This window comes from Phoca vitulina, unplaced genomic scaffold (genome assembly GCF_004348235.1).
Source record: "Phoca vitulina isolate PV1807 unplaced genomic scaffold, GSC_HSeal_1.0 scaffold1, whole genome shotgun sequence".
Taxonomy (NCBI): domain Eukaryota; kingdom Metazoa; phylum Chordata; class Mammalia; order Carnivora; family Phocidae; genus Phoca; species Phoca vitulina.
Genome location: NW_022589704.1, coordinates 61,335,811 through 61,351,021, shown reverse-complemented (window position 1 = coordinate 61,351,021; position 15,211 = coordinate 61,335,811). Strand labels below are relative to the sequence as shown.

Sequence of the window (15,211 nt, the reverse complement as noted above, 5' to 3'; positions counted from 1 at the left end):
TTAATGATACGATTTCTTGATGTAATTGTTTTTCAGCTTTTAAAATATCATACAAATGGTTGGTATTTAAAATGTTTTCCCATTGGGGTGCCTGGCTGGCTCAGTTGGAAGGGCATGCAACTCTTGATCTTGGGGTCCTGAGTTTGAGCCCCACATGGGGTGTAGAGATTACTTAAATAAATAAAACTTAAAAATGTTTTCCCATTAGTTTCAGTTTTTAACTTTTTGATTATGATCATAGGTTCTCCTTATCCTACATCTACTACTGTCAATATTTGTTTTAGTCTAAGAGATCTTTTTGCTGCTAAATGAGAGTTTATTATTGAGAGCCCTCAGACTAAATTTTGAAAAATACAATGAATAGTGAAAGGTGTTGATTGTTATTTGGCCAGTTCTCTGTTTCCTACTGAAGTTATTTGCAGTTTCTAGCATTGTTTTTCAAAGGTAGGTGTACCTCATTAGATAAGTCTTCAGCTCTAAAGTCAATACCAAAGACTTGTTATATATTATATTAATAGCTTTAGAAGATGCCTCAGAGTTACAGTATCAGTTTTTCATAGGAATGGAAAGGAGTATATTTGTGTTAGAAAAGGAATTTTGCATTTTTCTTTTAATCATAAAAACCCTAGGGAGAACCAGAGTGGTAGAAATAACAAGTAGCAAAATCTTGAATTCTATTCTTAGCTTTTCCATAGGTACTAGGGTGATCTGGCAAGGTTCTTCCTTTCTCTGGGCCTATTTCCTCATCTGCAGAAATGAGGGAATAGAAGAGATGAAAAAGTTTCCTTCAGCATATGTATTTCTTTAATTATGGTAGAGGTTAGGAAAATGGATGGATTGCAGCATTATTTCTATGCCACCATAGTTTCAGTGCAAAACTAGTTAGTAAAATTGCAACTCCTATGCTTTTGATTAAATCAGATAAACTTTCTGATAACTGACTTCCACCCTGAAATATTAAAAACAGCTCTTTAAAAAATTTTTTTTTAATTTAAATTTAATTAGCCAACATATAGTACATACTTAAGTTTCCGAAGTAGTTAAAAACAGCTCTTTGATTTAGTTAACACATATAAAAAAAATGTAAAACTCCACACCTTTCAATTTGAGTTAATATTTTTCTGCTAGAGGAATTTAGATTTTTTTTTTTTTTAACACTTTCAGGTTTTTAGACACTTTTATTATAAATTATGTACTTGGTAAAAACAATCTCTTATGTGTAATTGAATTGAAATAAAATGACCAATATATCTTTCATCATTTTATTTCTCTGCTGAAAACATCCCTGTTGTCAGTGTTATTAGTTGAACCAGTTTACTGGAAAAACTGGAAATTTGGGAAACTTAACTGGTCTCATAACTGGGGATAATAAAGTAGAATTTTTGTGAAAAGTAATTGAGATAATCTATGTTAAATGATTTCAAAATAGTGCCTGACATGTAACAAATACTCAGCTAATGTGGGTATTAATAGGATGAAGAAATTTTAAGAGAGGATTTATGCTATACATTGACCTATAGACATGAGGCGAAGCAGGTTAAGGTATTTACATTCTTCTCTTTGTTTTAGAGAGATCAGGATGAAACTTACAGGTATTAAGAGTGTTAAGATTCAGTTCCCTTACCCTCCTCGCATTTCCTCTACCTGCCCCAGAGTGGAACATTTACTTTGTTCATCCTATAGCTCTCAGATGTCTTAAAATAGCTTCCCAAAACCACAACTACTACTACTATTACCCCTACTACTACTACACCCCCCCCCCAAGAATCATATTGGTGGATCTTAAATTAATCTAAAATATAGTTGGTTTCTAAGTCGTTGCTGAGAGAAACAAAATCTTGTTTCATTTTGGGTTATTTTAATTTAGAGAATAAGTGACAACAGTATGCTTGTGTTATTTGGCTTTTTTTCTGTCTGGCTTTAAGAATTAATTTCAGTCATATGTCAGAAAGTATTATCTGATTTTCTAAAAAATGACTTTTTAGTCACACATGTTTTTGAGTATTTGTGGCAGAAAAATCTAATCCATTCCTTGTCATTTTTACCGCCAAAAAAGGACATGTGATATGAAAGCAAAATTTAGGGTTTTCTTCTGAATGGTTTCAAAGAAAAGGCTTTTTTTCCCCCAAATCTCATGAGCAGAATTTTGTTTAAAGCTAACACTCATAGATTATTGTTCAGGTTTAGACTGAAGAATGGAAACAGCTAGAATAGCTGTGCTAAGTAATACTGTTATTTCAGTTTTTTCCTCATGTTGAATCAAAAGATAATGAAGTCACAATTCAGTCTAAAGAGGATTTAGGGGAAAATACTATGTAAATAATTTCATCTAACAGCAATTTATGTGGATGTCATTGTCAGTATTACTCAGGTTAGGGTATTGATAATAGTAAATCTTTGTTAGGGGCAACCATAAGAGTGAGAAGTGCCAGTTGTCAAGTCTGATACATAAAGCCAAGGAAAAGTAGGTCTGTGATGGGAGATGAGGAAAACAAACCATTCCAGTATTAATATTGAGCATAAGAATAGTCCAGATTCCAGTAGAAGTTTTTTGGATATATATTTCAGTGTTTACCTTAAAAGAGAGCGTGAAGTAGTTGATACTTAAACTTGGTGAATTATAATTATGAGGATGGGAAATATTTCCACATGAATTAGCTAGGAATTTTGTCTGAATTTTGTCCTGGAAGAAGTGTATGAACTTTCTAATTACCTTTTCTTCAATTTATTTAGATCAGCTGTTCCATGTATTAGCCTTGCACATGCGGCTTTATAGCATTGATTCTGAGTATAATCCCTGGAGAAAGCTTACGCAATTAGTAGAAGAGGTGAATTCGCAGTAAGTATTACTGAGAGATTAAAGTCAATTAAAACTGTTTTTGAGAAACAGTTACATATTGAAATAGAATTAAAATTCTTTATGAATATGTGAATTTTCCTTATTAAACATAGAAATATATAAAAAATAAAAAACGTTTACCATTATACTTTCGGTAAAGATTGTATAAAAATTCATACCAAGCAAGAAAATGTTTTAAAGAATCCCATTAATTTTTATGCAGTTAAAAAGTTTGAATGGAGGTGCACAATGACTGATTGCCCCTCTTTTTATGTCAGAATTGATCAGTGGGTTCAGGTAGCCTTAGTCTGATACCTTTATTGTAAAGTTTTCCATCAGCCTTACACCCAGTGATTTTTGTAACCCATCATGATTCTTGCCTAACTCTAGTATTTCATTAGGTGATTCAAAGAGTGATTTTAAACAAAACAAAACAAAACAAAAACAAAAAACCTTACTTCTGATTTATTAGCTAGGAATGATTTTTTTAATAAAGGAAAACTTTTCCGTATCATCTCTTTGGTTACCCTGAAATATAGTTTGGCAGGATGAGTGCTTGATTTTTCCCAGTTTATAAGTTTTCAAAGAAGTGAGTTGATGCCCTAGCAACTTCCAGTGGTGACCAGTAAGTTGTGGTTATTTATTTGATGATATCATAATTTTTATATATTTGATGTTGTTCACTCCATTTCAGCCATTCTTTTCAGTGCAAATTGTCCGTTTTTATTTATTTTATTTTAATTTTTATTGAAGTATAATTGACATGCCGTATTCTGTTAGTCTTATGCATACATTCATAGAGATTCAGTGTTTTTGTACATTACAAAATGATCTCCACAGTAAGTCTAGTCACCATCTGTCACTGTACAAAGTTATTACAATGTTACTGACTATAGTCCCTATGCTGTATATTACATCCCCATGGCTTATTTTATTAACTGGAAGTTTGTACCTCTTAATCCCCTTCACCTATTTCACCCATCCCCAATTCCTCTCCACTCTGATAAACACCAGTTTGTTTCCTGTATTTATGAGTTTACTTCTGTTTTGTTTTGTCTGCTTGGTTGTTTTGTTTTTTAGATTCCACATGTAAGAGTGAGATCATACAGAATTTGTCCATCTGACTTAATTTCACTGAGCGTAATACCCTCTAGGTCCATCCATGTTGTCACAAATGGCATGATTTCATTCTTTTTTATGGCTGAGTAATGTTCTATTGTATGTATATGTGTGTGTGTGTGTGTATGTATATGTATGTACACACGCGCATATATATACACATCACACCTTCTTTATCTATCTATTGATGGACACTTAGGTTGCTTCCATATCTTGGGTATTGTAAATAATGCTGCTGTGAACATAGGGCTGTGTATATCTCTTCCCTAGTGCTGGCAAGAATGTGGAGAATAGGGAACCCTCATACACTGTTAGTGGGAATGTAAATTGGTACAGCCACTATGGAGGTTCCTCAGAAAACTAAAAATAGAACTACCACCATACAATCCTGCAATTCTGCTTCTAGGTATTTACCCAAAGAAAGTGAAGACACCAATTTGAAGAGATATATATTGCTCTCTTTTAGGTTAGAATCCCTTTAGGATGGCTGTTGTGCTTTGACATGGTCCAGGTAGTCTTTGATAATATCCTTGCTTTCTGGCACAATAAGTTAATCTAGGCTTATTTTGTACATTTTACACTCTCTACCTGGCATCAGCCATTTCTCTGTGGAGTTCCTTTTAATGGGAAATGGTATTTAGAGATCACAATCTGGTATAAATAGCTGTTGTGTTATCACAATAATTTATAGGCTTATAGGCCATTCCAGTGGACAGTTAGGAAGTCTTTTTTAAAAGATTTATTTATTTTGGAGAGAGAGAGAGCAGACAAGCACAGGGAGGGACAGAGGGGGAGGGAGAGGGACAGGCAGATTCTGCACTGAGTGTGGAGCCAGATGTGGGGCTCGATCTCAGGACCCTGAGATAATGACCAGAGCCAAAATCAAGAGTCGAAATCAAGAGTCGGTCACTTAACTGACTGAGCCACCCATGCACCTCATAAGTTTTTTTTTTTTTTAATGAGTAAAAGATCCTGAGTTCTTACTGGTATTTGTAATTCAAATGTAAGATTGCAAAGTTATATTTTATTTCTTAACTTTTTTATTTGCATCTTTTTTCTCTTATTCTGAAAAATCTATTTATAATAATATTAGCTTTATTACTACTTCCATCACCTACAGTATAACTATAATTATTTTGAAAAAAATGATATTATTACTGACTATAAGTTCTTTTGACCTAGAATATATACCACTATGGATGTACAGGCAAAACATTGTTTTTAAGTCATTTAAAGTAACTTTTTTTCTTGTGTCTTTATGCCTTCAACTTGATTTATAGTGAGATTCACTTGTTTCAGTTCTTTTTTTCCTCCGTATTTAAAGATTACCTTTTTCCCCCTTGATTTATTTATCTTAATTTTATAAAACTTATATTTTTCCAAAGGAAAAACTGTGTGATAAAGTAAATTCAGAGACCTCTATCTCCCATTCATGCCCATTTGCATTTCTTTTTGGGAACTCTTTATCTGTTGCCCATTGCTAAAAATTGAATTGTTGGTCTTTTTCCTCTTCATTTTTTTTTTTTTTTTATTTATTCATGAGAGAGAGAGAGAGGCAGAGGGAGAAGCAGGCTCCCCAGCTGAGCAGGGAGCCCGATGCGGGACTCGATCCCAGGACCCTGGGATCATGACCTGAGCCGAAGGCAGATGCTCAACCATCTGAGCCACCCAGGCGCCCCTCCTCTTCATTTTTAAAAACATGTTTATAGATCATGGATATTAGTCTTTTGTATTATAAGTTGCAAATATATTTCAGTAGATTGTCAAATATGTTTTTAGTTTATGATTTTTTTGCCATCCAGAGTTTTTTCTTTAATGTCATATTTATTAATCTTTTCATTTATTAATTCTGGAATTTGACTCATCTTTACTCAGGTCTTACTCCACTCCCTGGTTATAAAGAAATTCACTTGGGTTTCTTTTCCTATTTTTTTTTTAATTGAGATATTATTGACATACATTATATTAGTTTCAGGAGTAATGAAACTAATTACAACATAATGATTTGATATTTGTATATATTGTAAATGATCACCATAGTAAGTCTAGTTAACATCTGTCACTGCACATAATTACAAACTTTTTTTTCTTGTGATGAGAACTTTTAAGTTCTCTTACCAACTTTTTTTTTTTTTTTAAAGATTTTACTTATTTTTGCATGCGCGCGAACAGGAGAGAACAAGCATGGGGGGGAGGGGCCAAGGAAGAAGCAGACTCCCTGCTGAGCAGGGAGCCTGATGTGCGACTTGATCCTAAGACCCTGGGATCATGACCTGAGCTGAAGGCAGATGCTTAACTGACTGAACCACCCAGGCGCCCTCTTAGCAACTTTCAAATACACAGCACAGTATTATTAACTATAGTCACCATGCTGTACATTACATCCCCATGACTTATTTATTTTAAACTGGAACTTTGACCCATTTTGCTCACTCACCATCCACTATCTCTGACAAGCACCAATTTGTTCTTTTTATCTATGAGTTAATTTTTTTAAAAAAGATTCCAATTGTAAGTGAAATCATATGGTATTTATCTTTCTTTGGCTGATTTATTTCACTTAGCATAATGTCCTCAAGGTCCATCTTTATTGTCAAAAATGGCAGGGTTTCCTTCTTTTTTTTTTAATGGATGAATAATATTCCTGTGTGTGTGTGTGTGTGTGTGTGTGTGCGCGTGTCTATTACATTTTCTTTGTCCATTCATCCATTGATGGACACTTGGATTGTTTCCTTGTCTTGGTGACTACAAATAAAGCTGTAGTGAACTTGAGGATGCATATATTTTTTTGAGTTACTGTTTTTATTTCCTTTGGATAAATACCCAGAAGTGGAATTGCTGGATCATATGGTAGTCATATTTTTAATTTTTTGAGGAGCCTCCATACTGTTTACTATAATGGTTGTACCAGTTTACATTCCCACCAACAATGCACAGAGGTTCCTTTTCTCCACATTCTTATCAACACTTGGTATTTCTTTTTGATAATAGCCATGTTAACAGTTGTGAAGTGATATCTCATTGTGGTTTTGATTTGCATTTCCTTGATGATTAGTGATGTTGAGCACCTTTTCAGTACCTTTTGGTCATCTGTATGTATTCTTTGGGAAAATGTCTGCTCAGATCCTCTGCTCATTTTTTAATTGGCTTGTTTTTTTGCTATTGAGTTGTATGAATTCCTTATATATTTTGGATATTAACCTCTTATCAGGTATACGATTCTTCTAATTTTCCCAAAGAATACAAAATTCCCAAATCCATTCATTCATTCTGATTATGTGCCTCCTGTGTGCCAGGAAAGATCCATTTCTGTGTCTTCAGAATGATTGTTTTTGTCTTTGCAGCCAACAAGCTCCAGGTTATTATTATTTTTATAAATTTTTTTCCTGATTATAAAAATTATATTTATGTACAATGTTTAGAATGTGCAAAAATGGTGAGGGAAAAAAATGAAAGAATCCACAGTATTTATTTATTTATTTATAATTTAGTTTTTTATATTAACATATAATGTATTATTTGTTTCAGGGGTACAGTTCTGTGATTCATCAGTCTTATATAATACCGAATGCTCATTACAACACATACCCTTCCCAGTGTCCATCACCCAGTTACCCCAGCCCCCCACGCTCCTCCTCTCCAGCAACCCTCAGTTTGTTTCCTAAGAGTAAGAGTCTCTTATGCTTTGTCTCCCTCTCTTGTTTCATCTTGCTTCATTTTTTGCTCTCTTCCCCTATAATCCTCTGCCTTGTTTCTTTTTTTTTTTTTTTTTTAAGATTTTATTTATTTATTTGAGAGAGAGAGAATGAGAGAGAGCACGAGCGGGGAGAGGGTCAGAGGGAGAAGCAGAGCCCCCGCTGAGCAGGGAGCCCAATGTGGGACTCGATCCTGGGACTCCAGGATCATGACCTGAGCTGAAGGCAGTCGCTTAACCAACTGGGCCACCCAGGCGCCCCTGCCTTGTTTCTTAAATTCCAAAATATCAGGGAGATCATAAGATAATGGTCTTCCTCTGATGGACTTATTTCACATAGCATGATGCCCTCTAGTTCCATCCATGTTGTTGCAAATGGCAAGGTTTCAATTTTTGATGGCTGCATAATATTCCAGTGTGTGTGTGTGTGTGTGTGTGTGTGTGTGTGTGTGTGTGTGTGTATTCCACGTCCTTACCCATTCATCTGTCAGTGGACATCTGGCCTCTTTCCATAGTTTGGCTATTGTGGACATTGCTGCTATATACATTGGGGTGCAGGTGCCCCCTTTGGATCACTACATTTGTATATTTGGGGTAAATCCCCAGTAGTGCAATTGCTAGGTCATAGGGTAGCTCTATTTTCAACTTTTTGAGGAGCCTCCATACTGTTTTCCAGAGTGGCTGCACCAGCTTGCATTCCCACCAACAGTGTAGGAGGATTCCCCTTTCTCCACAACCTCGCCAACATTTGTTGTTTCCTGACTTGTTAATTTTAGCCATTCTGACTGGTGTAGGTGGTATATCTCATTGTGGTTTTGATTTGTATTTCCATAATGCCGAATGATGTTGAGCACTTTTTCATGTGTCTGTTGGCCATTTGGATGTCTTCTTTGCAGAAATGTCTGTTCATGTCTTCTGCCCATTTCTTGATTGGATTAGTTGTTCTTTGGGTGTTGAGTTTGATAAGGTTTTTTTTAGATTTTGGATACTAGCCCTTTATCTGATATGTCATTTGCAAATATCTTCTCCCATTCTGTCGGTTGTCTTTTGGTTTTGTTGACTGTTTCCTTTTTTTCCCTTTATGTTGATGAAGTCCCAATAGTTCATTTTTGCCCTTGCTTCCCTTGCCTTTGGAGACATGTCTAGCAAGAAGTTGCTGCGGCTGAGGTCGAAGAGGTTGCTGCCTGTGTTCTTCTCAAGGATTTTGGTGGATTCCTGTCTCACATTTAGGTCTTTCCTCCATTTTGAGTCTATTTTTGTGTATCGTGTGAGGAAATGGTCCAGTTTCATTCTTCTTCATGTGGCTGTCCAATTTTCCCAACACCATTTGTTGAAGAGACTGTCTTTTCTTTCCTGCTTTGTCGAAGATTAGTTGACCATAGAGTTGAGGGTCCATTTCTGGGTTCTCTATTCTGTTCCATTGACCTATGTGTCTGTTTTTGTGTCTTGTCTTGATAAGTTACAGCTTTGTAATAGAGCTTGAAGTCCGGAATTGTGATGCCACCAGCTTTGCTTTTCTTTTTCGGCATTCCTTTGGCTATTCAGGATCTTTTCTGGTTCCATACAAATTTTAGGATTATTTGTTCCATTTCTTTGAAAAAAGTGGATGGTATTTTGATAGGGATTGCATTGAATGTGTAGATTGCTCTGGGTAGTATAGACATTTTAACAGGATTTGTTCTTCCAATCCATGAGCATGGAACGTTTTTCCATTTCTTTGTGTCGTCCTCAGTTTCTTTCATGAGTATTCTATAGTCTCAGAGTACAGATCCTTTGCCTCTTTGGTTAGGTTTATTCCTAGCTATCATATGGTTTTGGGTGCAGTTGTAAATGGGATTGACTTTTTAATTTCTCTTTCTTCTGTCTCATTGTTGGTGTATACAAAAGCAACTGATTTCTGTGCATTGATTTTATATCCTGCCACTTTACTGAATTCCTGTATGAGTTCTAGCAATTTTGGGGTGGAGTCTTTTGGGGTTTCCACATAGAGTATCATGTCATCTGCAAAGAGTGAGAGTTTGATTTCTTCTTTACCGATTTAGATGCCTTTCATTTTTATTGTCTGATTGCTGAGGCTAGGACTTCTATACTATGTTGAACAGCAGTGGTGAGAGTGGACATCCCTGCCATGTTCTTGGCCTTAGGGGAAAAGCTCTCAGTTTTTCCCCATTGAGAATGATATTTGCTGTGGGTTTGTCCTAGATGGCTTTTATGATATTGAGGTATGTACCCTCTATCCCTGTACTGTAAAGAGTTTTAATCACGAAAGTATGCTGAACTTTGTCAAATGCTTTTTCTGCATCTATTGAGAGGATCATATGGTTCTTGTTCTTTCTTTTATTAATGTATTGTATCACATTGATTGATTTGCAGATGTTGAACCAACCTTGCAGCCCAGAAATAATCCCAATTGGTCGTGGTGAATAATCCTTTTACTGTACTGTTGGATACTATTGGCTAGTATCTTGGTGAGAATTTTTGTATCCATGTTCACCAGGGATATTGGTCTGTAATTCTCCTTTTTGGTGAGGTCTTTGTCTGGTTTTGGGATCAAGGTAATGTTGGCCTCATAAAAAGAGTTTGGAAGTTTTCCTTACATTTCGATTTTTTGAAACAGCTTCAGAAGAATAGGTATTAATTCTTCTTTAAATGTTTGGTAGAATTCTCCTGGAAAGCCATCTGGCTCTGGGCTCTCGTTTGTGGGGAAATTTTTGCTTACTGCTTCAGTTTCTTTACTGGTTATGGGTCTGTTCAGGTTTTCTATTTCTTCTTCCTGGTTCAGTTTTGGTAGTTTATACCTCTCTAGGAATGCATCCATTTCTTCCAGATTGCCTAATTTGTTGGCATATAAGAACATAATATGTTGGCATATAAGAACATAATATGTTCAGGGCGCCTGGGTGGCTCAGTCGATTAAGCGTCTGCCTTTGGCTCAGGTCATGATCCCAGGATCCTGGAATCGAGCCCCGCATCGGGTTCCTGGCTCAGTGAGGAGCCTGCTTTTCCCTCTCCCCACTGCTCATGCTCTCTCTCGCTGTCTCTCTCAAATAAATAAATTTTAAAAAGAGAGAATATAATACATTCTTATAATTGTTTGTATTTCTTTGGTGTTGGTTGTGATCTTTCCTCTTTCATTCATGATTTTATTTATTTGGGTCCTTTCCCTTTTCTTTTTGTTAGGTCTGGCCAGGGGTTTATCAATCTTGTTAATTTTTTCAAAGAACCATCTCCTAGTTCGTTCATCTGTTCTACTGTTCTTTAGGTTTCGGTTTCATTGATTTCTGCTCGAATCTTTGTTATTTCTCTTCTCCTGCTGGGTTTAGGCTTTATTTGCTGTTCTTTCTCCAGCTTCTTTAGGTATAGGGTTAAGTTTTGTATTTGAGACCTTTCTTGTTTCTTGAGAAAGGCTTGTATTGCTATATACTTTCCTCTTAGGACCGCCTTTGCTGCATCCCAAAGATTTTGAACAGTTGTGTTTTCATTTTCATTTGTTTCCATGATTTTTTAAAATTCTTCTTTAATTTCCTGGTTGACCTATTCATTCTTTAGTAGGATGCTCTTTAGCCTCCATGTATTTGAGTTCTTTCCAACTTTCTTCTTGTGATTTTGTTCAAGTACCAAAGCATTGTGGTCCGAAAATATGCAGGGAATGATCCTAATATTTTGGTACCAGTTGAGACCTGATTTGTGACCCAGGATATGATCTCTTCTGGAGAGTGTACCATGTGCACTCGAGAAGAATATGTATTCTCTTGCTTTGGGATGGAATGTTCTGAATATATCTGTGAAGTCCATTTGGTCCAGTGAGTCATTCAAAGCCCTTATTTCCTTGTTGATCTTCTGCTTAGACGATCTGTCCATTGCAGTGAGGGTGATGTTAAAGTCCCCTACTATTATTGTATTATTATCCATGTGTTTGATTTTTGTTATTAATTGGCTTATATAATTGGCTGCTCCCATGTTAGGGGCATAGATATTTACAATTGTTAGATCTTGTTGTATAGACCCTTTAATTAATGATATAGTGTCCTTCCTCATCTCTTACTACAGTCTTTGGTTTAAAATCTAATTTGTCTGATACAAGGTTTGTCACCTCAGCTTTCTTTGATGTCCATTAGCATGAGAAATGGTTTTCCACCCCCTCACTTTAAATCTGGAGGTGTCTTCAGTTCTAAAATGAGTCTCTTGCAGACAGCATATCGATGGGTCTTGCTTTTTTATCCAATCTGATACCCCGTGTCTTTTGATTGGAGCATTTAGCCTATTTACATTCAGGGTAACTATTGAAAGATATGAATTTATTGCCATTGTATATCACCTGTAAGGTGACTGTTATTTGTATATTGTCTCTGTTCATTTCTGGTCTATGTTACTTTTAGGCTCTCTTTTTGTTTAGAGGACCCCTTTCAATATTTCTTGTAGGCCTAGGTTTGGTGATCACAAATTCTTTTAGTTTCTGTTTGTCCTGGAAGTTTTTTATCACTCCTTCTATTTTGAATGACATCCTAGCTGGATAAAGTATTCTTGGCTGCATATTTTTCTTGTTCAGCACCCTGAATGTATCATGCCAGTCCTTTCTGGCCTGCCAGGTCTCCGTGGATAGGTCTGTTGCTAGTCTAATGTTTCTACCCTTGTAGGTTACAGACCTCTTGTCCCAAGCTGCTTTCAGGATTTTCTCTTTGTCTCTGAGATTTGTGAGTTTTACTATTAGATGTCAGAGTGTTGACCTATTTTTATTGATTTTGAGAGGGGTTGTCTATGCCTCGTGGATTTTGATGCCTGTTTCCTTCCAGAATAGGGAAGTTTTCTGCTATAATTTGCTCCAATATGACTTCTGTCCCCCTCTCTCTTTCCTCTTCTTCTGGAATCCCAATTATTCTAATATTGTTCTGCTTTATGGTATCATTTATCTCTCGAATTCTCCCCTTGTGATCCAGTAGTTGTTTATTTCTCTTTTTCCCAGCATCTTTATTCTCTGTCATTTGGTCTTCTATATCACTAATTTTCTCTTCTGCCTCATTTATCCTAGCAATTACAGCCTCCATTTTTTATTGCATCTCATTAGTAGCCTTTTTTATTTCAACTTGGTTAGATTTTAGTTCTTTTATTTATTTATTTTTTTTTTTTTTAAAAGATTTTATTTATTTATTTGACAGAGAGAGACACAGCGAGAGAGGGAACACAAGCAGGGGGAGTGGGAGACGGAGAAGCAGGCCTCCCGCAGAGCAGGGAGCCCGATGTGGGGCTCGATCCCAGGACCCTGGGATCATGACCCGAGCCGAAGGCAGATGCTTAACGACTGAGCCACCCAGGCGCCCCTCTTTTATTTCTTTTATTTCTCTTTTATTTCTGTGCTTTTTTTCAAGCCCAGCTGTTAACTTTCTAATCGTTATTCTGAACTCTAGTTCTGACATCTTGCTAATGTCCATATTGATTAGGTCCCTGGCACTCAGTACTGCCTCTTGTTCTCTTTTTTAAGGTGAGTTTTTCCATCTTGTCATTCTGTCCAGAGAAGAATAGATGAACGAGAGAGCAAAATACTAAAATGGCAACAGTTATCCCAGAGAAATACACACTAAACAAATCAGAAGAGACTGAAACGGTGGGGGGGTGGGGGGGGGGTGGGTGGTAAGCAGAATAGAGCAATACACTGGATTCTTTGTGTATTTTGGTCTGTTTTTTAGAAAACTAGATCGCAAAATTATAAAGAAAAACTTACATATGTACAAAAGTAAAATTGTATACAATGAAAGGATAGATTGTAACTGTAAAAATGGAAATTCAAAGACAAAAAACAAAAGAGAAAAAACAACAACAAAAGGAAGGGATATATAAACAGGTGAACAGAACAGAGTAATACACTATCTACTGAGTGTATTTTGGTCAGTTTGTTAGAGGAAACTACAGCTCAAAATTGTAAAGGAAGAGAAACTTATATATACAAAAATAAAATTAAATACATTGAAAGATTAGAATGTAACTGTAAGAATGAAAATTTAAAAAGACTTTAACAAAACAACCCCCCCCCAAAAAAAACAAAACAAAACAAAAAAAAAGGAAGAAGGAGAAAAAAAGAGAATATGATCAGGCAGGTGAATAGAACATAGCCATACACTAGATTTGGGGTGTATTTTGGTTTGTTAGAAGAAAATGCATCTGAACATTTTAAAGAAAGAAAAACATATATATATATATATATATATAAGATTAAATACAATGAAGGGATAGAATGTGAGTATAAAAATGAAAATTAAAAAAGATTTTTAAAAAGTTGATAAAATAAGTTTGAAAAAGGAAAGAAGAAATATTTTTTAAAAAAGAAAAAAAGTTAAAAAAAATTGAAGTTGAAAGACTAAAGAATCATGGGGAAAAAGCCATGAGTTCTATGTGCTGTATTCCCCTAGTGCTGGAGTTTTGCAGTTCTCATTGATCTTGGTCTTGGCTGGATATTCTTGCTAATCTTCTGGGGGAGGAGCCTGTTGCATTGATTCTCAAATGTCTTTGCCCCAGGTGGAATTGCACTGCCCTTGCCTGGGGACAGGCTAAGTAATCTGCTCCAGTTTGCTCTACTGCTCTAAGGCTTGCTCTACTGCTCTACGAGGCTTTTGTTCCCTGAGGGCTTTCCCCGCAGCTTTAGAGGATAAGAATGAAAATGGTGGCCTCCCAATCTCCACTCCAGAGCCCAAAACTCTGGGCCCCACTCCTCAGTGAGCCCTCAGAGAAAAGCAGTCAATCACTCCTGTCTCTCTGGTCTCTGCCCACACTCCGTGTTTACCCGACCTATGAATGAGCATTTCTGTCTCTGGCTCATGACCCCGTTTGGAGTCTCCAAACCCAGCAGGCTCCTGTAGTGCACTCCCACGCTGCTCCTCCCCGGGGGAGGAACGGGGATCTCCTCGCTTCTGCTGCTTGTTGGGTCCCTGCTCAGAGAGCCAGTGGCCTGCCTGTGTCATGGATCATGGTTTATGGCAACCCTGAGCTGAGAGCCCACTCCAAGGCTCACTCTTTGCAGCGGGCTTCTCCTGCTCCAATAGCTGGGAGCTCTGCCGCACTCAGGCACTCCTGGTCTTCCTGTGACCCTGAGGGTCCTGAGGCCACACTGACCCACGAGGGTTCCACCCCCCGCTTAGCCACCAGAGCGACGTCCCTCACCAGAGCAGACTTCTAGAAGTTCTGATTTTATGCTTCACTGCTCTATCAGTTGCCAGTAGCCGGCTGACGGAGGCTCCCTTCCCCCCCACGGTCTGTCTTCCCATACATTGCTTTGGATTCATTTCTCCACACCTCCTACTTTGCAGAAAGTGGTTGCTTTTCTATTCATAGAGTTGCAGCTATTCTTTTCTTCGATCTCTGGTTGAGTTTGCAGGTGTTCAGAATGGTTTGATAGCTATCTAGCTGAATTCCTGGGACCAGACGAAATTAAGGTCTTCTACTCCTCCGCCATCTTGGACTCTTTCCCCAAAAGAATCCAAAATCTTATAACCCACATGTTATATATAGTTTATTATAATTTCATGAATTCATGAACTATAAAAATGAGAGCAAATATGAGGGGGAAA

At 36.8% G+C, this 15,211-nt stretch overlaps 1 protein-coding gene across 1 annotated transcript in view; it reads left to right on the top strand.

Moving 5' to 3' along the window:
- Positions 1–15,211, top strand: part of UBR3 (ubiquitin protein ligase E3 component n-recognin 3) — a 178,567-nt gene that overhangs the window by 111,126 nt on the left and 52,230 nt on the right. Inside the window, exon 23 of the mRNA XM_032401120.1 lies at positions 2,734–2,839. Within this exon, the coding sequence (XP_032257011.1) occupies positions 2,734–2,839 (106 nt within the window). The remainder of the gene's footprint in view (positions 1–2,733; positions 2,840–15,211) is intronic.